This window comes from Sciurus carolinensis, chromosome 13 (assembly GCF_902686445.1).
Source record: "Sciurus carolinensis chromosome 13, mSciCar1.2, whole genome shotgun sequence".
NCBI lineage: Eukaryota > Metazoa > Chordata > Mammalia > Rodentia > Sciuridae > Sciurus > Sciurus carolinensis.
The window spans coordinates 49,141,466-49,164,451 of NC_062225.1; the positions used below are offsets into that span (position 1 = coordinate 49,141,466).

At 37.2% G+C, this 22,986-nt stretch overlaps 1 protein-coding gene across 1 annotated transcript in view; it reads right to left on the bottom strand.

Moving 5' to 3' along the window:
* Positions 1-22,986, bottom strand: part of Acyp2 (acylphosphatase 2) — a 158,629-nt gene that overhangs the window by 123,172 nt on the left and 12,471 nt on the right. The window contains 4 exon segments of the mRNA XM_053743293.1: positions 12,046-12,062; positions 12,064-12,107; positions 12,110-12,155; positions 13,885-13,901. Of these exon segments, the coding sequence (XP_053599268.1) occupies positions 12,046-12,062; positions 12,064-12,107; positions 12,110-12,155; positions 13,885-13,901 (124 nt within the window).

Consider the following 22,986-nt stretch of genomic DNA (forward strand, 5'->3'; position numbering starts at 1 on the left):
TTTCTATCTTGTACTAATACCAGACCATATTAATTATTGTGTCTTTATTATAAGTCTTGATAATTGGTAGGCAAGTTATCCGATTTACTCTTCTTCAAGATTGCCTTGGCTATTCTAATATTTTTTCATTATAAGTTTTATACATCAAGTTGTCAAGTTCCACAACTTGTTGGAATTTTGCTGGGATTGCATTGAGTGTATCAATAAATTTGGGAAGAATTTATGTGCCAAATGTAAGAAACCTCTTCTTTATTTTGTTCTTCTTCAATTCTTTGAATAGTATGTTATAATTTTCTGCATAAAGGCCTTGAATATCTCCCTGCTGGTATCTGATACTTTTGATGTATTATAAATACTATCTATTTAAGTATTTTATTTTCTCTTTATTGCTAATATATAAAAAATACAATTGAAATTTTCATATTGCCTTATTTGCAGCAACTTTGCTAAACTCACTTATTGATGCTAATAATTTATATATAGATTCTTTTGAATTTTCTATGTAGCTGATCATATAAATAAAATAGTTCTCAAAATAAAATACAAAATCGGGCTGGGGATGTGGCTTAGTGGTCAAGTGCCCCTGAGTTCAATCCCCATTACCCCCCCACCAAAAAAAAAAAAAAAAAACTTGATACAGTACCATAAAGAAAACTGAAAACCACAGTCTTGGCTGGGGTTGTAGCTCAGTGGTGGAGCTCTTGCCTAGTACACATGAGGCACTAGGTTCAATCCGCAGTACCACACACACACAAAAAATCAATTAATAAAATAACGGTATTGTGTACATCTATAACTAAAAATATTTTAAAGAAAGAAAACCATAGTCTCATTTATAAATACAGATGCACAAGCAATATTAAGCAATAATTCAAAAAAATAACACATTGGAATCAATCAAAGGCTTAATTCCAGGAATATGAGAGTGAAATTCATGTGATAAAGTATATTTATGAAAATCAACAGCAAAAATCTTTCCACTTGGTGAAACAGTAAAACTATTTCAAATAAAAGAAAACACAAGGATACCTGCTATTATTATTATTATTAATCAACATTGTTATGCAGTACTACAAATGAAATAAACACTGGGAAAAAAAGATAACATAATTTTTACTAATTGCCTAACTACATATTTAGGCAACACAATGAAATTTAATTTTTAAAAACTTGTAGAATCATAATAATAGTTGACAAAGTAACACTACGATATAAAATAAATACACAAAAGTCACTGGGCTTTCCATATTTAAGCACAAAATACCTAGAAACAGAATTGGGAAAAAATGTTCATATATAATAACGAAGATATCAGTAAAATACAAAGGAGTAAACTTAGCTAGAAAAGTACAAAGCTTGTAGGAAGAAAATCATATCAAAGGATAAATTTTAAAATCTAAGCAAATGGAAACACATCCATATTCTTATATGGAAGATAAAATGTCAATTTTCTTGACATTGTAAAAATGTCCAATAAAAAGCAAATAAAACAATGGGAACTTTAAAAAAGGGACATTAGGTAAAAATTGAAGAAAGCTGAACAAACTATGAATTTCAATTAATACTAATGCATCAATATTGGTTCATTAATTATAATGTATTAATGCAAAATGTTAATAGTAGGAAAACTGGGTGACAAATATATGAAAACTATTATCCTCATAGCTTTTCTGTAATCCATAACTTATCTAAAGTGTAAAACTTACATTAAAAGAATAAGTGAAAATGTGGAAACAAAAGAATATGTGTAAGACCATCCAGAACTTATTTAAAAAAAAAAAAAAATATATATATATATATATATATATATATATATAAAATATAATATATATATATATATAATAGAATTTGAGTTAAGTGGATGAAAATATCTCAAAATTTATTGAGAAAAAAATGCCTAAGAAAGCAGATTTTAAAAAAAAGAAGAAGAAGAGTAGGAGGAGATATACTATAAAACCACCTATAATTAAATCAATATGGATTATTGTGTCAGAATAGATAAACACATCGGTAAAGCAGAATAGAATTCAGAAATTAAATCCAGTTTATATGAAATTTTAATATATGACAAAAATATATTTCCCTTCAATGGAAAAAAGAGATTATTTAATAATTACTGCTGGCACAACTGTCTACCCATCTGGGAGAAAATTGTTCCCTATCTCATATTCTAAATAAAAAACATTCCAGATGGAGTAAATGCTTAACTGTAGTACATAATGCATTAAAAGTTGGAAGAAAACCTAGGAGACAACACTTAAAATCTGTTTCTTACCCAGAAAGAAAAGATAACAGTATTCCAGTTTATGAAAATTAAAAACAATTTATGCTGCAAAAAATATCATAAACAAAATTAATAGGCAAATGCTAGATTTGGGGAACTACTTGTAAAAGAAATAACAGATAATGGGTCAGAAATCATTATCAATATACAAAGAGTCCTGAAATATTTGCAGGAGACAACAAGTCAGAGAAAAACTGGGAAAGGATACAGAAAGGAAGTTCTTCACAGAGCCACAGACATGAAGATGCTCAAGCTAACCAATAATTAGAGAAATGCAAATCACACTGAAATAATAATCACTCTACAGCCAATCAGATACAAGAAAAATTAGAAATCAATAATACCAATTGCCAACAGGATGAGGAGGAAAAAATGTAATTGTTTACAGCTGCTTCTAAAAGCACTTTGATGAATTTTTTACATTGAAATACCAAAAAATCCCACCCTTGGGAATCAATCCCATAAAAATAAATTCACTAGTAAATGTTGATTGCAGCATTGGTCTTATTGGAAAAAAAACAAGAAACAAAAAGATTCCTAGCATAGGTAATAAACAATGGTACACCCCCACACTGTGTATGTGAAGCAGCCATTAAAAAGAATGAATTCGAGCTATATATACCATTTGGCTCAGAAGGATTTTTCTGGATGTATCTTTGAATGATAAAAGAGAGAGGTAACTTAGCAAGAGCCTGTCTCAAAAAATACAAAGGGTTGAGGATATAGCTCAGTGGTAGAGCACCCCTGGGTTCAATCCCCAGTAAGGAGTGGGGGGAAAAAGTGAGGTATAGAGAAGGGCATATACTATGATCCCATATTTAAAAAGCAAATATTGATCAAACCTCATAATGTATGGATGCCTAAATGTGTGTGTGTGTTTGTGTGAGACAGAGAGAGAGAGAGAAAGAAGCATGTGACCATGGAGACAAACACAGGACACCAGCACAGGGGTACTTAAAGAATGCAGAAATTGAAAAGGAAAAGGGGGAACATGTGGTGATTTCATTCAAGTTATGTAAAAATTACTCAAATGCCTGTTATAATGTGGATTAGGAATATAATGTCGAGGGGGGGGCCAAGATGGCGGACTAGAGGGCGGCTGCATTTCACGTTGCTCCAGGACGCAAGATTCAAAAGAGGAGATAGTGAGAGACTTGGGACCAACTCAAAGCCGCCGGGTGAGTCTCTCCGGTTGGGGAGGTGTCCTGGATGGGGCGGTAGCCCCGGAACGCAGGGAATTTGTGAAGTGGAGTTGCTCGGCGAGACGCCCCTCCCCCCCGCTGGAGCGGTAAACACGGACAACTGGGATCATCGTAGAGGAGGCGGCTCAGCACAGCGCTTGGACTCGAGCAACCACTGGGGCTCCGGGCGGCTGCCTGAGGAGGAGCTGCGTGGCGAGCTGTTTAGACCCAGAACGACAGCTTCTGAACACCGGGGGGTTGCCCGGAGGAAGAGGAGGAGCGCGGCAGGACGCTTGGTCTAGGAGTGACTGCATCAGAGCCACAGGCGGTTGCCAGAGGAGGAGCTACGTGGTGAGCTGTTTGAACTCAGAGCGAGCGCTCCTGAACACCGGGAGGTTGCCCAGAGGAAGAGGAGGAGCGCGGCGGGTTGCTTGACCTAGGAGTGACTGCATAAGAGCCACAGGCAGTTGCCAGAGGAGGAGCTGCGTGGCGAGCTATTTGAACTCAGAACAACTGCTCCAGAACACTGGTGGCCTGCCTGGAGGAGGAGAGCGGTGGGACGCTTGGTCTAGGAGTGACTGCATCAGAGCCACAGGTGGTTGCCAGAGGAGGAGGTGAGTGGTGAGTTGATTGGACTAAAAGCGACCGCTCCTGAACACCGGTGGCCTGCCTGGAGGAGGAGCGTGGTGAGTCACTTGGTCTCGGAGCCACCGCTCCTGAACACCCGGGGGGCTACCCCAAGGAGGAGGAGGAGGAACAGGGCGGGTCACTTGGACTTGGAGTGACTGCCTAGGGCTACGGGTGGTTGGCGGGAGGAGGAGACCCGAAGTGAGTTGTTTGGACTCCTAGTGACTGCGTCAGAAACCGGGCGGCTGTCCGGAGGAGGAGGTGTGTGGCGGGTCTCTGGGTCTCGGAGCTATTGTACGGGGCTCCAGGTGGTGGCTCAGAGGAGGGGCTGCATAGCCAGGCGATTGGTGCAGAGCAGGGTCCCAGGAGCTAGGTGGCTTCTTGCTGGAAGAGCCGCACAGAGACACACCTAGGGGCGGAGCGAAGTTTCCAGGGCTGCGGGCAGATTCTCTGGGAGAGGCAGCCTAAGGAGACCCGCCTGCGAAGGGTGAGGCTCCCAGGCCCAGGACGTAGGTCCGGGCCCCTGGGATCGTTGCAGAGGAAGACAGCCCAGCCCAGGCGGTAGTTGTAGATTGAGGGGAACCTCTAGGAGGGCAACTGACCAGCGAGACGTCCCCACCGAGTGAGTCTTCCCGGCCGGGGGAGGTTTTCCCACAGGAACGGTAAAACCAGAGACACAGGCACAAACAGGCCTTGCCTCAGCCCACAGTCTAGTTCTCCATTGGATGACCATTGGTCAACAAGTGGAGGCACCTCTGCCCACTAGCAGGGAATATACGCCACCTGAGGGTAATCACCCCTAGAGAGGCAGCTTCTTCATGGAGCTCTGCATTATCAACCTCCTCCAAGACTTCAGGCTACTGAAGGATAAGAGGGGATATACTAGCAATCTTCAGGGACATTATAAGTTGATAGAGGAAATCTGCAATACCCACTGCAATGACCCACTGATTCCTGAATATGAGAAAACAAGGGAAGAAAATGCCCCAAACAAATCTAGATGTTACATCAATAAAATCCAACGACAGCATGGCAGAAGAAATGACAGAAAGGGAGTTCAGAATGTACATAATTAAAATGATTAGGGAAGCAAACGATGAGATGAAAGAGCAATGCAGGCATTGAACGATCGCACCAATCGACAGTTAACAGAGCAAATTCAGGAAGCAAAAGATCATTTCAATAAAGAGTTAGAGATATTGAAAAAAAAACCAAACAGAAATCCTTGAAATGAAGGAAACAATAAACCAATTAAGAACTCCATAGAAAGCATAACCATAGGATAGAACAGCTGGAAGACAGAACTTCAGATATTGAAGAAAAAATATTTAATCTCGAAAACAAAGTTGAACAAACAGAGAAGATGGTGAGAAATCATGAACAGAATCTCCAAGAACTATAGGATATCATGAAAAGGCGAAATTTGAGAATTATTGGGATTGAGGAAGGCTTAGAGAAACAAACCAAAGGAATGAACAATCTATTTGAAGAAATAATATCAGAAAATTTCCCAAATCTGAAGAATGAATGGAAAATCAAGTCCAAGAGGCTTATAGGACTCCAAATACACAAAATTACAACAGACCCACACCAAGGCACATTATAATGAAAATACCTAACATACAAAATAAAGACAGAATTTTAAAGGCTGTGAGAGAAAAGAACCAAATAACATTCAGGGGGAAACCAATACGGATATCAGCAGATTTTTCAATCCAGACCCTAAAAGCTAGAAGGGCCTGGAACAACATTTTTCAAGCTCTGAAAGAAAATGGATGCCAACCAAGAATCTTATACCCAGCAAAACTTACCTTCAAATTTGACGATGAAATAAAATCATTCCATGATAACAAAAGCTAAAAGAATTTACAAAAAGAAAGACAGCATTACAGAACATTCTCAGCAAAATATTTCACGAGGAAGAGATAAAAAACAAAGAAGCAAATCAGCAAAGGGAGGAATTATCCTAAAGGAACTGTCAAATAAAGGAGGAACCAAGATGTGTCAAAAATTTTAAATATGAACCAAATGACCGGGAATACAAATCATATCTCAATAATAACCCTGAATGTTAATGCCCTGAATTCATCAATCAAAAGACATAGACTGGCAGATTGGATTAAAAAGAAAGATCCAACAATATGTTGCCTGCAAGAGACTCACCTCATAGAAAGAGATACCCATAGACTAAAGGTGAAAGGATGGGGAAAAACATACCATGCACATGGACTCAGCAAAAAAGCTGGAGTATCCATCCTCATTTTCAGATAATGTGGACTTCAAGCCAATGTTAGTCAGAAGGGATAAAGAAGGACATTTCATACTGCTTAAGGGAAGCATAAATCAGCAAGACATAACAATCATAAACATCTATGCCCCAAACAGTGGCTCATCCATGTATGTTAAACAAATCCTTCTCAATTTTAGAAACCAAATAGATCATAACACAATAATACTAGGTGATTTTAACACGCCTCTTTCACCACTGGACAGATCTTCCAAACAAAAATTGAACAAAGAAACCATAGATCTCAATAACACAATCAATAATTTAGACTTAACAGACATTTATAGAATATACCATCCAACCAAGAGCGAATACACTTTCTTCTCAGCAGCACATGGATCCTTCTCTAAAATAGACCGTATATTATGCCACAAAGCTAGTGTCAGCAAATACAAGAAGATAGAGACACTACCTTGTATTCTATCAGATCATAATGGATTGAAGTTAGAAATAAATGAAAGAATAAAAAACAGAAACTACTCCAACACCTGGAGACTAAACACTATGCTATTATATGATGAATGGATAACAGAAGATATTAGGAAGGAAATTAAAAAATTCTTAGAGGTAAATGAGAACAAAGAAACATCATATCAAATCTCTGGGGACACTATGAAGCAGTACTTAGAGGAAGATTTATTTCATGGAGCGCATTTAATAAAAGAAGTAAAACTCAAAAAATAAATGACCTAACACTACAGCTCAAAGCCCTAGAAAAGAAGAACAGATCAACACCAAAGTAGTAGAAGACAGGAAATAGTTAAACTGAGAGCTGAAATCAACGAAATTGAAACGAAAGAAACAATACAAAAAATTGACAAAATAAATAGTTGGTTCTTCAAAAAAATAAACAAAATTGATAAACCTTTAGCCACACTAACAAAGAGAAGATGAGAGAAAACCCAAATCACTAAAATTCGGAATGAACAAGGAAATATCACAACAGACACGAATGAAAATCAAAACATAATTAGAAGCTATTTTGAAAATCTATACTCCAACAAAATAGAAAATTTCGAAGACATCAACAGGTTTCTAGAGACATATGAATTGCCTAAACTGAACGAGGAGGACATACACAATTTAAATAGACCAATTTCAAGTAATGAAATAGAAGAAGTCATCAAAAACCTTCCAACAAAGAAAGTCCAGGACCAGATGGGTTCTTAGCCGAGTGCTACAAAACTTTTAAAGAAGAGCTCATTCCAATACTTCTCAAAGTATTCCAGAAAATAGAAGAGGAGGGAACTCTCCCAAACTCATTCTATGAAGCCAATATTACCCTGATTCCTAAACCAGACAGAAACACATCGAGGAAAGAAAATTTCAGACCAATATCCTTAATGAACATCGACACAAAAATTCTCAACAAAATTTTAGCAAATCGCATACAAAAACATATTAAAAAGATAGTGCACCATGATCAAGTGGGTTTCATCCCAGGGATGCAAGGTTGGTTTAACATCAGGAAATCAATAAATGTCATTCACCATATCAATAGACTTAAAGTCAAAAATCACATGATTATTTCGATAGATGCAGAAAAAGCATTTGATAAATACAGCAGCCCTTCATGCTCAAAACACTAGAAAAAATAGGGATAGTGGGAACATTCCTTAACATTGTACAGGCCATCTACGCTAAACCCATGGCTAATATCATTCTAAATGGTGAAAAACTGAAAGCATTCCCTCTAAAAACTGGAACAAGGCAGGGATGCCCTCTTTCACCACTTCTATTCAACATCGTCCTTGAAACTCTAGCCAGAGCAATTAGACAGACCAAAGAAATTAAGGGATACGAATAGGAAAAGAAGAACTCAAACTATCCCTATTTGCTGATGATATGATTGTATACTTTAGAGGAACCAGGAAATTCCACCAGAAAACTTTTAGATCTCATAAGTGAATTCAGTACAGTAGCGGGATATAAGATCAATGCACATAAATCTAAGGCCTTTTTATACATAAGCGATGCATCTTCAGAAAGAGAAATTAGGAAAACTACCCCATTCACAATAGCTTCGAAAAAATAAAGTATTTGGGAATCAATCTCACAAAAGAGGTGAAAGACCTCTACAATGAGAACTACAGAACACTAAAGAAAGAAATTCAAGAAAACCTTAGAAGATGGAAAGATCTCCCATGTTCTTGGATAGGAAGAATTAATATTGTCAAAATGGCCATACTACCAAAGTGCTATACAGATTCAATGCAATTCCAATTAAAATCCCAATGATGTACCTTACAGAAATAGAGCAAGCAATTATGAAATTCATCTGAAGAATAAAAACCCAGAATAGCTAAAGCAATCCTTGGCAGAAAGAGTGAAGCAGGGGTATCGCAATACCAGATCTTCAACTCTACTACAAAGCAATAGTAACAAAAACGGCATGGTATTGGTACCAAAATAGAAAGGTGGATCAATGGTACAGAATAGAGAACACGGACACAAACCCAAATAAATACAATTTTCTCATACTAGACAAAGGGGCCAAAAATATGCAATGGAGAAAAGATAGCCTCTTCAACAAATGGTGCTGGGAGAATTGGAAATCCATATGCAACAGAATGAAACTAAACCCATATCTCTCACCATGCACGAAACTAAACTCAAAATGGATTAAGGATCTCGGAATCAGACCAGAGACCTTGCATCTTATAGAAGAAAAAGTAGGTCCAGAGCTTCAACATGTCGGCTTAGGACCAGACTTCCTCAACAGGACTCCCATAGCACAAGAAATAAAAGCAAGAATTAATAACTGGGATAGATTCAAACTAAAAAGCTTTCTCTCAGCAAGGAAACTATCAGCAATGCGAAGGAAGAGCCTACAGAGTGGGAGAAAATCTTTGCCAATCATACTTCAGATAGAGCGCTAATCTCCAGAATCTATAAAGACTCAAAAAACTCTACACCAAGAATGTAAATAATCCAATTGACAAATGGGCTAAAGAAATGAATAGACACTTCACAGAAGAAGATATACAAGCAATCAACAAACATATGGAAAAATGTTCAACATCTCTAGTAATAAGAGAAATGCAAATCAAAACCACCCTAAGATTCCATCTCACCCCAATTAGAATGGCGATTATCAAGAATACAAGCAACAACAGGTGTTGGCGAGGATGTGGGGAGAAAGGTACACTCTTACATTGCTGGTGGGGCTGCAAATTAGTGCAGCCACTCTGGAAAGCAGTGGAAATTCCTTAGAAAACTTGGAATGGAACCACCATTTGACCCAGCTATCCCACTCCTTGGCCTATACCCAAAGGACTTAAAATCAGCATATTACAGAGATACAGCCACATCAATGTTCACAGCTGCTCAGTTCACAATAGCCAGATTGTGGAACCAACCTAGATGTCCTTCAATTGATGAATGGATAAAGAAAATGTGGTATATATATACAATGGAATATTACTCAGCCATAAAGAATGATAAAATTATGGCATTTGCAGGCAATGGATGAAACTGGAGAATATCATGCTAAGTGAGATAAGCCAATCTCAAAAAACCAAAGGAAGAATGATATCGCTAATAAGTGGATGATGACACATAATGGGGGGTGGGAAAGGTTAGTGCTGGGGTTGGAGTTAGGTTTAGGGAGGGGGGCAGGAATGGAGGAAGGAAGGACTGTATAGATGGAGGGGAGGGGTGGGAGTGGTGGGGGGAAGGGAACAAATGGCAGAATGAATCAAACAACATTACCCTATGTAAATTTATGATTACACAAATGGTATGCCTTTATGCCATGTACAAACAGAGAAACAACATGTATCCCATTTGTTTACAATAAAAAAAAATAAAATAAAAAAAATAAAATAAAATAAAATTAAAAAAAGGAATATAATGTCATTGGTACGGCCTTCCATCCTGCCAGGCAGGATGCATGTGACACATGCATATAATCCCAGCAACTCAGGAGGCTGAGGCAGGAGGATTGCAAGTTCAAGGCCAGCCTCAGGACCTTAGCAAGATCTAAGCATCTTATGAGAACCTGTCTCGAAATAAAAAATAAAAAAGGGCTGCAATGTGACTCAGTAGTTAAGTAACCTTGGGTTCAATTCCTAGTACCAAGAAAAAAAAAGCTTCCATCCTTCACATGGCCCCCATTCTTAACCTACTCCATAACGATTTGACATTTTCTCATTCATTGAATTTATTCATCTGTACAATGTAAGTCTCACAATCTGTGCATTTTCTAGTAATCTTCCTGAAAAAATATTATTGTTCATTAACTATTGACCCACATTTTATGAAACTCAATTTTTGGACCACACTTTTTAAGTCAGAATGTGATTTTACACATAAATATGTGTAAAATATATTTAAGTATGTAATATGTAAGTATGTGCCTATATATAAATAAATTTAAAATACAAGGAGTTAGTAATTATATGTTTACTGATTACTGGAATGTTCATAAAATGAAATACAAACTACAGAAAATATGCATGAAGTATACCATTTTAATAATAGCAAGCAAAACCTTAACCATAAATGTATACTTCAATAATTTTAAGTGAAAAGAAAGCTGTTAAAACTATTCACAAAGCCACTGGAACAGGTCACACAAAAGGGTAGGAAACAGACATGAGGGGCAGATTACTATCTCGGTCTTTATATCTCTCTGCCTATATTACTTCACAGTACAATAAGCCAAAAATTACTGCTTTAGAAATCTGAAAATATTAAGCAATGAAAACAAAGATAACTCATAAGAAATAAAATAAAATAAACTGGGTATTCCTGGTCTACCTCATAGGTCCTCTGTAAAGAGTAAACAGGATACTTCATGTAAAGTGCTTAGCATATTCCCCAATATACAATTCTCCAAAAAAGATAGCTACTTTTGTTTAAAAGAAAGAAAAGAAAAGAAAAAAAGAAAAGCCGGGTGTGGTGGTGCACACCTGTAATCCCAGCAGCTCTGGAGGCTGAGGCAGGAGGATCATAAGTTCAAAGCCAGCCTCAGCAACAGTAAGGTGCTAAGCAACTCAGTAGATCCTGTCTCTAAATAAAATACAAAATAGGGCTGGGATGTGGCTTAGTAGTCAAGTGTCCCTGAGTTCAGTCCCCAGTACACCCCCCCCAAAAAAAAAGACTACAGAGAAGAGTAGAAATGATGAAGCTGAAGAGACAAAGCTTTTGAAAGTGACATTGTGTATACAGGACACTATTCCCCATATTACTGAATCTTGTCTCCCTTAGATTGCAAGGATTCATATCATGGTTACCTAAACACACACTAATTGACGGTAAAATGAAATTACAATTAGATAAATAAAGCCCTTACATAAGAAGGAGATGGTGATCTTTTTGTTTTGAAGATTACTTTAACAACCATCCCACTGCTCTATGTTTCTATCCCAAACTTCAAATGAGAAACACCTGGACCTTGGACATTAGGGGAGATTCACCAGGACAAATTCATACCAAATGGGGAGTCATGCAGTCGCCTCTCCTGAGGCCTGCCCAAGGGGAAAATCCATTCCTGAACAATAAATTCCACCCTAGCTCTGAATGTCTTTGCTAGCCTGCCTGGAAATCTGAATTTATTTATAATCTGCAAACTAAATCTGGCCCATTGGTACTGTTCGTACTGTTCAGTGAAATATCAAAAGGACTTCCTCAAGCTGCGCAGTGTTGTTAGTCTTACCACTCACATGGAATTGACCTTCTCTTTCGGGGCCTTGCACTTGGCCTGTCACGGTGCCTTTGCTGGTGTCTTCACCCAGCCAACCACTCCGATTTTCTTAGCTTCACCTTCCGTGTACTGGTTTCAGGAGAAAACAAAAGAGATGAAGCCAATCATGAAAAGTCTGAATTCATCGCATACTTTATATTGCATACAATATTCAAAACATGCTGACCTGATCATCTTTTTACCCTAAACTATAGTCTATGCCAACCCTTGCATAGCTGACCTGTCACACCTCTACTGATAAGAACCTTCACTTAAATGGTATCTTTTGTTAAATTCCCTTTCAGGACATGCATGTTACAAAAATGTAAATTAATAGTGAGAATTATTTCAGAACCAGTATCTATGATGTGTTTTGGGATCTGTAAAATTTGACCGCATTGCCCTCAGGCCTATGAACACTAAACTACACTGTGAATCTGGGTTCCAAGTGACATCAATCCAAGATTCTCAATCACTGATGAGAAACATCCTGTTATGATCAACATTAAGCATTCGTGGGCAGGAACAAAAACTAAAACACTCCAAAATTTACAACAAAAATGAGGGGAAATAATTTTAACAAGAAAATTAAACTATCAAGAACCCTAGCTTATACAAGCTGGTTTGCGGAATTATTGTAGATTAAAAGATTCTGAAGGTTTTTGATGGCTCTGGATTTATCACAAAAATGTTATAATTGTTTATGGATACATTTCTCTCTCCTGTGATTCTTAATGGTTTCTTTAAATTCCTTTCCCAGTTTCAAATTCAGCTATTCTACTAAAAATGAAAAAATAAGAAGCATGTTGATTCTGAATTATTTTAACCACATTATTCTAAAAATTCTTGTTGATCCAATCTTACCTGAAGTTTTCAAAACTATGCTCTACTCCTGCCTGGAGGCTAGTGTGATTAAGATCTATACTCCACAGACCCAACAAGATGAAGCGACACAAACGAAAATCGATTTACTAATTTTTAATTATTTTTACTTTACTTTTTACTATTTTCTAACTAGTTTTTGCTAAGGTGGGTATAGGAATTAGTTCAGAAAATAAGCCAAGATAATTATGAAAATGGAGACCATCTGAATTGTAGAGGATGGAGTTATCTCAAAATACTGAGACTTGGGGCTGGGGAGATAGCTCAGTCGGTAGAGTGCTTGCCTTGCAAGCACAAGGCCCTGGGTTTGATCCCCAGCACCAAAAAAACAAAAAAAACAACAACAAAAAAAATACTGAGACTTTACTGGTAGGAATGTGTTGGAACTAACTCTCAGGGGTTGGGGATCAGAGATCTCATCAAGTGACTCCCAGCAGCAATAGAAGGTGAAAATATAAGCCACTGTTAACTTTTAAGAAAAGAATATTTAAAAAATAAAAAATTTAAAAAGAGAAAAGGAACTTTAACTACTGAAAACCTGAAACCGCTTTCATATTCAACATTAGCATTTTTCATTTTGCAGTGCTAGATATGCTCCCTTGCCTGGAGGGTTTTTCTACCCAGAATGTGTGAAAGATCCATACTTTGTATTCAACATACCTCATCAAAATGTTTAATTCAAATCAACCAAGAGAGGTACTTTTGAAATTCATAGAAAATATTAACTAATAAATAAGAAGGCTGTGATGTTTCTAACTATTTTTTAAGGACAGCTTTAATAAAAGTCAAAGTAATTTTTAAAAAATTCATATACGTCTTCATTTGCTGTTGAGGGCAGTAAATAAGGAGTAGACTAGCAGTAGGTAGAAAACTGCTGTCTCTGATTAAAATAACAGGAAGACAGTGGCAGAAAAATAATAAACAGTGTATGACTTACCATTCTGAAGCAAACACCTGTATAAAAGAAAGATAAAAAGAAATGTCAGCTTTTTGAAAAACTATGTATTTCCTGACTTAAAGTTCACTTATTTATTAAAAGGTAGGTAAAAGAAATGAATAAAATGTTCAATATCTGAATATATTCCAAGGGCATTTTTCAAAATTATTCCCTTTAGTCAAGCACAGTGGTCAATACTTGTAATTCCAGCAACTAGGGAGGCAAAGGCAGGAGGATCACAATTTCCAGACCAGCCTGAGAAACTTAGTGAGATCATGACTCAAAGTAGAAAATAAAAAGGGCTGGGGATGTAGCTAGGGGGTAGAGGACCCTGGGTTCAATTCCCAATACTGAAAAAAAAAAAATTTAATGAAAAAAAAAGAAAGGGAATTTTTTGGAGAAATATAATATAGCAATACTCTAAGACCAAAGTATAATGAACTACATTTTCAAACTGTTGGTAAAATGCCAAATAGAACAAAATGCTTATTAATGGAATGAGACAGACATCATTACCCTATGTACATGTATGATTATACATATGATATGAATCTACATCATGTACAACCATAGAAACAAAATGATGTACCCCATTTGTGTACAATGAACCAAAATGCAGTCTGTAAAGAATTAAAAATAAATAATTTTTTAAAAATGCTTATTATAAGGACAGTTGAGGATACTTAGCTTAAAAATTACCTATCCTTAGTTTTTAGAATTTCTTCTTTAAATGCAAGAAATTCAAGTTTAAATACAATAAACATTTAAATTTTCATTTTATTTCTGGTTGTAACTAGAACCAATGAAGCAAATATCAAGGAATGATATTCCTAACCATAACTGGGCTCCTGAAGCTTCAGTACTAATGGAAATTAACTAAAATTGAAGTAATCCTTGGAATTTTTATGGTATAGATTATATTATGGTCATATTTTGGATTATATAGGTTGGGTAGAATTGTTGGTGCTGGTTATGTTTTCCCCATATAAACTGTGGTAGATGGGGCTGTTCCATATTAATAACTACCATAGTATCTTATACTTCAGTTACCCATCCTTCAAAACCGTGGGAGTACCATCTCAGACACAAGTCAAGAAAGCTATGGGTATTCCTATACTAGGTTGTTTGGAACCAAACATTCATACAAGGAGAACAGGACCCTAATGTGAGGGCAAAACAAGAGGCAAACTGGTTCCAAATTACCAAGGATGTATGCTTATGCTTTGAGACCTGGTAGGAGAAAGGGAAGCCCTCTTTACATCTCTCCTGGGAATTACAGCAATGATCCTAAATAAGAGATCTCAGGTCATTCTTTCAAACTGCAACTTGGAAGACATTCAATCCAAAAGGATGTATAGAACAGGCTTCTCTAGAATAGATTTGCCCCACAGTTGAGCTCACACCTGAAAAATTGGTTAAAATGGGTCTAAGCATCAGGAATGTGACAGGTGCAAATACTAAAATGTTAAATACTATTAGTTTTTATTCCCACCTAGAACACATGAGAAATTTGGAAATCTTTTTTTTTTTCCAAATGAAAAAAAGAAGGAGTTTAAATTTAGAGGACAGAAGAGAGCACAGTAATTAAAACTATTTGGGGAATGGATAAACAACTAAGGTAGATCTATACAATGGACTACTCGGGAATAAAAAAGAAAGGCGTATGGATACCAGCAACAGTTTTATGAATTACATGTTAAATCAAATGCACTGTGCTCAGCAAAGGAAGCCAGAGTCACACATAGTGTGTAATTCCACATTCTGGAACAGGCAAAACTATGGACAGAAAACCAATTGGTGGTTGCCAACACCGAGGAGTGGCAAGGAGAGAGTGTTACAAGGAGGCAGGAGGGAACTTGGCGGGGGCGGGGGACTGTTCTTTCTCTCAATTGTGGTGGTTATTACATTACTGTATGCATTTGTCAAGATACATTGAACTGTACAGCAAAAAGGGTGAATATTACTGAATGTAAATCATACCTTGGTTGAAAAAAAATAGAAAAAAAATATATTGGGAAGTCACAGGGGATAGAACAAGCTGGTCTCCAAAGAGGCCAAAAGATATTGCTTCTATGCACAGCAATCAAGCATGGCTAAGAGGATATAGAATATCAGTAGCTTAGATATTTTTATAGTTTTGTAAGCAGATTTATAATAACTTTTCCTGATGGTAGTGTATTGTATTGCCAAATGAATATAAAGAAAAAGAGCAGCAAAGCAATAAAGACAGGAGAATATCACAAATGGGATTTTTATAGGGCTATAAAAATATTTTTAAAGGTACGTGTAAAATTTGGAGAAATGATGAGTGGAAAGTATTGATCTGAGGGAGAATCAGAAAGGCAATCTGCTATATAGATGGAAGGAAAGACATTAGCTAGTAGATATAAAAGGAATCAGCAGAAAATTCAAGAAACTTCATGACAACCCAGACCATATAAAAGAGAAAGACAGAGGGAGCTGTGTACGTTGAAGGACATCAGCTGCGGAATTTGTGGCTCTGGCAAGATTGAAATTATGGCACATCCAGAAACTGATGCCAAATTCCAGTTCACTGGCATTAAAAAATATTTCAACTCATACTCTCACTGGTAGAATGCCTTGTGTACTGGCTACAGATGGAGGCATTGCTTTGGCCATCTTATACTTCAAGCTAAGGTCTAAAAAACTCTAGCTGTGAAAGCAACATAAATGGATTCTAAAATGTGTGACCTCATCCGTTAAATTTCTACCCCTGGAGAAGCTAATGTCAACTCATCATGTAATATTCAACTTGTACAAAAAATTATGAACATGGAAAAATATTAAAAAAATAAAAGAGACAAAACAGGAGAGAAACTGCACAGGTAATAGTGTGTGATGTTTTTACTATATGAGTGAGGGGTTCCAGAACACAGTAAGATGCTGACCAACAAGTAGATTGACAGTTTGAGTCAAACCTATACTGTGCATGTTCCTCTCCTCATTCCTCTTCAGTAGCAGCTCTGTGTGTTAAAATAGCAACACCTCAAAGTTCTATTTGAAAGTCAAATCTAGGACTCCTTCTCAGACCTACAGAAACACAACTTTGCAGATGTTACCCAGAAATTTTAACATAATTTCCAGATGATTCTTATGCCCACTGAAGTTTAGAACCAATAAGTGGCTCCACCTTTAAGGAAGATCTAGGAGAGATCTGGAAAGGGTTTGTGTTCCAGGACAAGGATGGCATCACAAAAAGGAAAACCAAAATGTTATAGGGTACTGCACATGGGATATATCTCCAACTGACTCTGGTTCAAATTGTGTGGATGATAAATCATGTACTTGAGTATCAGTTTTGCCTCACCTATTTTACAAGTCAGCAACACTACATGAAAGAAACAATAGATGATGAAAAGGCAAAACCCACTCTCCAGCACCCTACTGGGACCCGGTGTTATAGCTACCTAGGCAGCCTATTGCTTAGATTGCTCTATCCTTATGACCTATTGCTGGGAATACTGGAGCTGTCCAGAGAGGGAAGTTGACAACAGAAAACCTAGCGAACACCTACAACATCCTTTCAGCACATGAATTCCAAATAGCCCTTCCACCATCTATTCACTGATGAAAAAAAAGGACATTTGCTTTTTTGTGACGGGGTTGGAGGAATTTTGAAAAGAGGTATCAAACACAGATATTTTACCAATTGTGTGTTGTAGGATTAAGGAAATTACCTAAGTCAATCTATTGATGGAATTTTTTTTAACACAGACATAATCTAAGATTCAGACAACTCAGATATATGTAACAAACAACTCAGATATATTTAACAAGCATACAGTTAAACATTAATTATTCACTTAACAAAAATTATATTGTTTAATTCTAAGTGCAAATAATGAGATGGGTATATAAGACACAGTTCCTACATCTAGGAACTTTCGAGTCAAGTGAGAAAGATAGAAAAGTAAACAGGCATAAAATTGCTGTGGAATGCATAAATCTGGATTCAAGTGAGAGTTTATAGGACACATGACCTAGTCTTGGTGAGTTTTGGACATATTTGTTGAAGAATAAATCTTAAGAGTTGAGACTTCAGTCAGGCCTGGTGCACACCCCTGCAATCCCAGTGGCTGAGACAGGAGGATCAAGAGTTCAAAGCCAGCCTCAGCAACTCAGCAAGGTGCTAAGTACCTCAGTGAGAACCTGTCTCTAAGTAAAATACAAAATAGAGCCGAGGATGTGGTTCAGTGGTTGAGTGCCCCTGTGTTCAATCTCCAGTACCAAAAAAAAGAAAAAAAAAAAGTTGAGACTTCAATAATGAGCAAAAATTGGTATGATGAGAGCAGAATAACATTATAGATGGAAGAGCTGTGCAAAGGTCCAAAGTTGAAATTTTGGTACATTTGGATACCACACATAGTTAATTAAATACTCACAACCACTCATTTCCTCATTTTCAAAATTATTTCTAGGCCCCAAACTTTACTGGAGACTTATTGAAAAGTGATTCAGTGCTTCAACTGTTTCTAGAGGAATTGGTATGAATGTTTTTATACCTAAAATTTCCATAATTCAACTAATCTACTGCAAGAACCTCCTTAATTAATTAGTCCCCCTGCTTCTAGTTCAGCCTCCTAGAATGTCTTCTTCATAAAGCGGCCAAGGTGGTTCTCTTTTCTTAGGTAAAATCAGATTACTTCCATCCCCTGCTTAATACCCTCTAGTGGCTCCCCATGACATTCAAATAAAATGTATTCTGACTATCACAGTCATTAGGCCCCTTCCTCATGCCTCTACCTGGTCTCTGGCACTCTCTCTCTCTTTATTCCAGACTGCTCCTGGGAACTCCTTATACATGCCAAGCACATTCCTCCTTCGTGACCTCTGCACTAATTATTTCTTCTGCCTGAGATACTCCTTGCCTGGGTCTTAATGACTGGTTGCTTGTCATTACTCCTCTCTGCACAAATGTCACCTCCTTAGAGAAATATTTCCTGTTTATCTAAAACAGCAATGCACCCCCTGTTTCCTACACATGTACATGCATACTACTGTTTACCATATGATATTATTATATATTTATTTATGTATTTTCAAATTTCCTGTCATCATAATAAACTGTTAAGTTCCATGTGGGCAGGATTTTGCCTGTCTTGTTCACCTAGCACCTAGACCAGAGCTAGGCTCACAGTTGTTGAATAAATAAATAAAACTAGCTGATGAATATTTAAGTGACATATTTAAGTACCCCATAATAATTCATTATTAATATTGCAAATATACATATAACTATACTGCCTAGAATTTAAGTTTGCTTTCAAAGTAATGATGCTAAATATACTGCAATCAAAGTTCTGGAAAGAATCCCAACAATTCTACAAGTAGAACTCTACATAAGTCATAATACATAGTGAGTGAATATATTATAACATGCATATATATACATACTTACACATATATATACATACAACTATAAAGGATAGCAAGAAGTTACTCCATAGTGCCTCGGTTGACATTAGGCATGAATATAACATTAGGCATATACACAGTGCATATATACATAACAAAGATGTAACCACAATAACTAAAAAAGAGAAATGTTTAAGTTAGCTGTCTTGTAGAACTTACAGGATTTGGGGTAGGAAACTGGAGCAGGATGTGGTGGCTGTTGCTTCTCATCACCAACCCTCGTGTACTATTTGATATATTATAAATTCATGTGCATATGCTAATTTGATTTAAATTTTTGAAGTTTTAAATTTTAAAGTGTTTGTAACTATGAATGGTAAGGACACCCACATGCATAGTTACTTTTAAAATCTTAAAATGGTCAAACTGCAGGATTTAAAGAGACATATTTAACTAACCCATAATAACTCATTATTAACATTGCAAATATGCATATAACTATACTGACTAGAATACAAAATGTTATTTTAGGTAGTGACAGATGGAAGACAACAAGACTGAGATAAATCATATATGAAAGTTTCAACATGTATTTAATAGAAATTTAGGTTACCTTGGTTATAGATCTAATGTTTTCAGGTTGAAACCCTGGAGATCGTAGTCTTTCTGTAATCTATTCTTTTGTGTCACTGCTTGAGAAAGAATACCAAATGTAATAACTATGTTTTAACATTTACTTAATATAAGAATGCCTGTGGCACATACAGATATTTCCCCTTCTTCCTAAAAGAATTCTGACTTTACCTGGCTACAGCGAAGTAACTTTCTGTGTTTCCTAGTCATCCTTATCGTAGGGGTGGCCAGTGAGAGGTGTGCCAAGTCACTGGTCGAGGCTTTCAGAAAAGCTCTTGCACGGGGACTGACCCAGTCAGGGGTTTTGCATTTGCTCTCTCTTTGCTGACTGTGGTGTGAATATAATGACTGGAGTTATTGCAGCCACCTTGAAACCATGAGGGAAAGGCTCTGCCCCTAACTCCCAAGAGATTTTAAGTGCCAGGGGATGGAGGAAGAAGTGAGGAATGGGGTGGGGAATGGGGAATTAAAGAGAATGGGGAGTCTGGTGGTAAATAACTATTCCCAGGTACCCTGGGGGTGGAGGACTGAGGAGGAGGATCCAAGTTCAGACCAAGCCTGGGCAATTTTGAGAGACCCTGCCTCAAAATAAAAAATAAAAAAAGGCTAGGGATGTAGTTCAGTGGCAGAATTCCCCTGGGTTCAATCTCTAATACCTCAATAAATAAATAAATAAATAAAATAAAAAAAGAGGAGCTGTTCTTTTGGGGGCGATGGATCTGGTCTGGAAATAGATAGTGGTAATAGTTGTGAAGTATTATGAATATATCAAAACCCGCTCTGTATTTAGTGTTATGTGAATCATATTTCAATTCTTTAAAATCACATACACACAGCAGAAAACAGGACTGTGATGTAGTCATTCCTATCTCTATCTGTAGAACAGGGTCATTATTCTCCAATTTTGCTCACCACAAAATCACAAAATCTCCCTTATTTCTACCACTTTTCCACACCAAAACCAAAAACAAACTCCACATTGCAGATCATCTTGAAGTACTTCAAACAGACTGAATCTCCCTAGATTTCACAATTTTTTTCTGTAGAGAAAGCCTTTTGCTCCGTAACAATAGTTCCTTCCATGAGGAGGAATATCCATTAGTGTGACATTTCTGGCCCACCTTCTTCCCTGTCCCCCCGATTCCTTCCCAGGGACATGCAAGGACTCATCTAATGGGTAAGTTTAGCAGGAGAAGCATGCTTCCTCTTCCTCCTTCTGCCGGGAAAAAGTCTCCACAGGGATCATACTCTTTTCTGTCCTGGAGTAGCCCTGCCTATGCCCGGTTGGGTGTATTTAATTCTGCAGTACAGATAATTATAAAGTTTACTTACCTGCAGATACAGGCCACATCCCCCAAACTCTGCTTTACTTTTTGTCTTCCTTGCCAATAACTCATATGAGGATGGTTGCTATTTATTGGACCCCTCAAACAACACCCCTTATTTTAAATCCTTAGAAGGAATGTGTGTTAAGGGGGTCTTAAGACCTCCAGCCCATTAACTTTGTGAAGCAGCAAATTACATGGGAATCAACCCTTCAAAGCACCATAGTGTACTTGAAATTCTCCAGAATCTTTCTGAAAGTCCTGACCCCTGGTTTGATGCATACTGTGCACCCCGGGGACATCTATATAGAAAGAAAAGGTGAACATGGAGACATATTTTCTGCAGTTTATCAGAGCTAGCTGAAACAGAGCACTCTCCTAGGTCAGGGCCGCTGCTGGAAAAGATGCTTCTGTGGGTTTTCATGGCCTCCCGCACCGCTTCCACCTCACTTGCTAAAGAGAAGGGAAGCTGATATGACACATTGCTCTGGAAACTGGGACAGATATTAGCCCCTTCAGTCATAAAAGACTCAAGCACAGTATGCTGCTCAGTCAAGGTTCAGTCAGCAGCAACTGTTCCTCACTTTGTGGACCGATGGATCAGTGGGAAACCTGACATGAATATTTGCAAAGCAAATACACTTTAAATCTACAAAGAAGCGTTGATATTTAAAGAAACCATATGATGAATTTTAAATGTCAGCAGCCTTTCATGTAAAATCAGATTTTCATATTGTAATATACCCCTCCATCCTGGGAGCTGACTGCATATGTCAATTTTGAATGCAGGAAGTGATCTAGCTGTTACCTTACAAAGAAGAAGACCTTAATGATTTTAAGCATCTATAATTGTTAAAAATCTTTTCTCATATGTAATAAAATTCTGCCTTACTTAACCTTTCTCCATGGTCTAGGGTCTGTTCCCTAGAGCCACACACAATGACATCTTTCAAACAGTTGAAAGAGCCATCATGTTACTGTTTCTTCTAAGAGCTAACTGTCCCCAAGCACTTCAGTTTAATTGGAGACACTTTTGAAGTCTCCACCAGAGGCATAGCCCTCTAGGAGATATAAAATCAAGCCACCATTTGACCTTCAAAAGTGTCTCTCTAGTGAGAGACACAGCCTGTACACAAATAACTGTAGCAGAAAACAGAATGGATGGAAGAGAAGTAAAACCAAGAAGTATAATAAATGAAATGCTATAGGAACAAAGAAGCCAAGAGAGAATTGGAGTCAACCATGCTTATGTTTTTTGACTTTAATGTACTTAAATTTTCAACTTCTAAAATAAAAAAAACTTTCTATTTTCCTGTGCACAGAAGCAAAAATACGTACATCCAAATCACGTGATGAAGCCATTTAATTACTGATTGCAGTTTGTATTTTAAGCAGTCTTTAAGAAAATTGCCATTTATATCAGCACTTCCATAAACTACTCCATTCTAAAACTGAGTTAACACTATCAGAAACAAATTTGAATTTCACATGTAAACCAACAGATTGTCACAACGCATTTCTAGGAGTGTCATTAACCTGAGAGCAGGTAAAGCATCAAAGTATTTGTAGACAGTTTAATCAATTTTCCTTTCAAATTTTCAGATTGTATTATTCTAGATAGAAATGTAACTACATGGGGCTGAAACTGTGGCTCAGTGGTAGAGTGCTTGCCTGGCATGTGTGAGGCCCTAGGTTCCATCCTCAGCACTGCATATAAACAAATAAATAAAATAAAATATCCACTGAAACTAAAAAATATTTAGAAAAA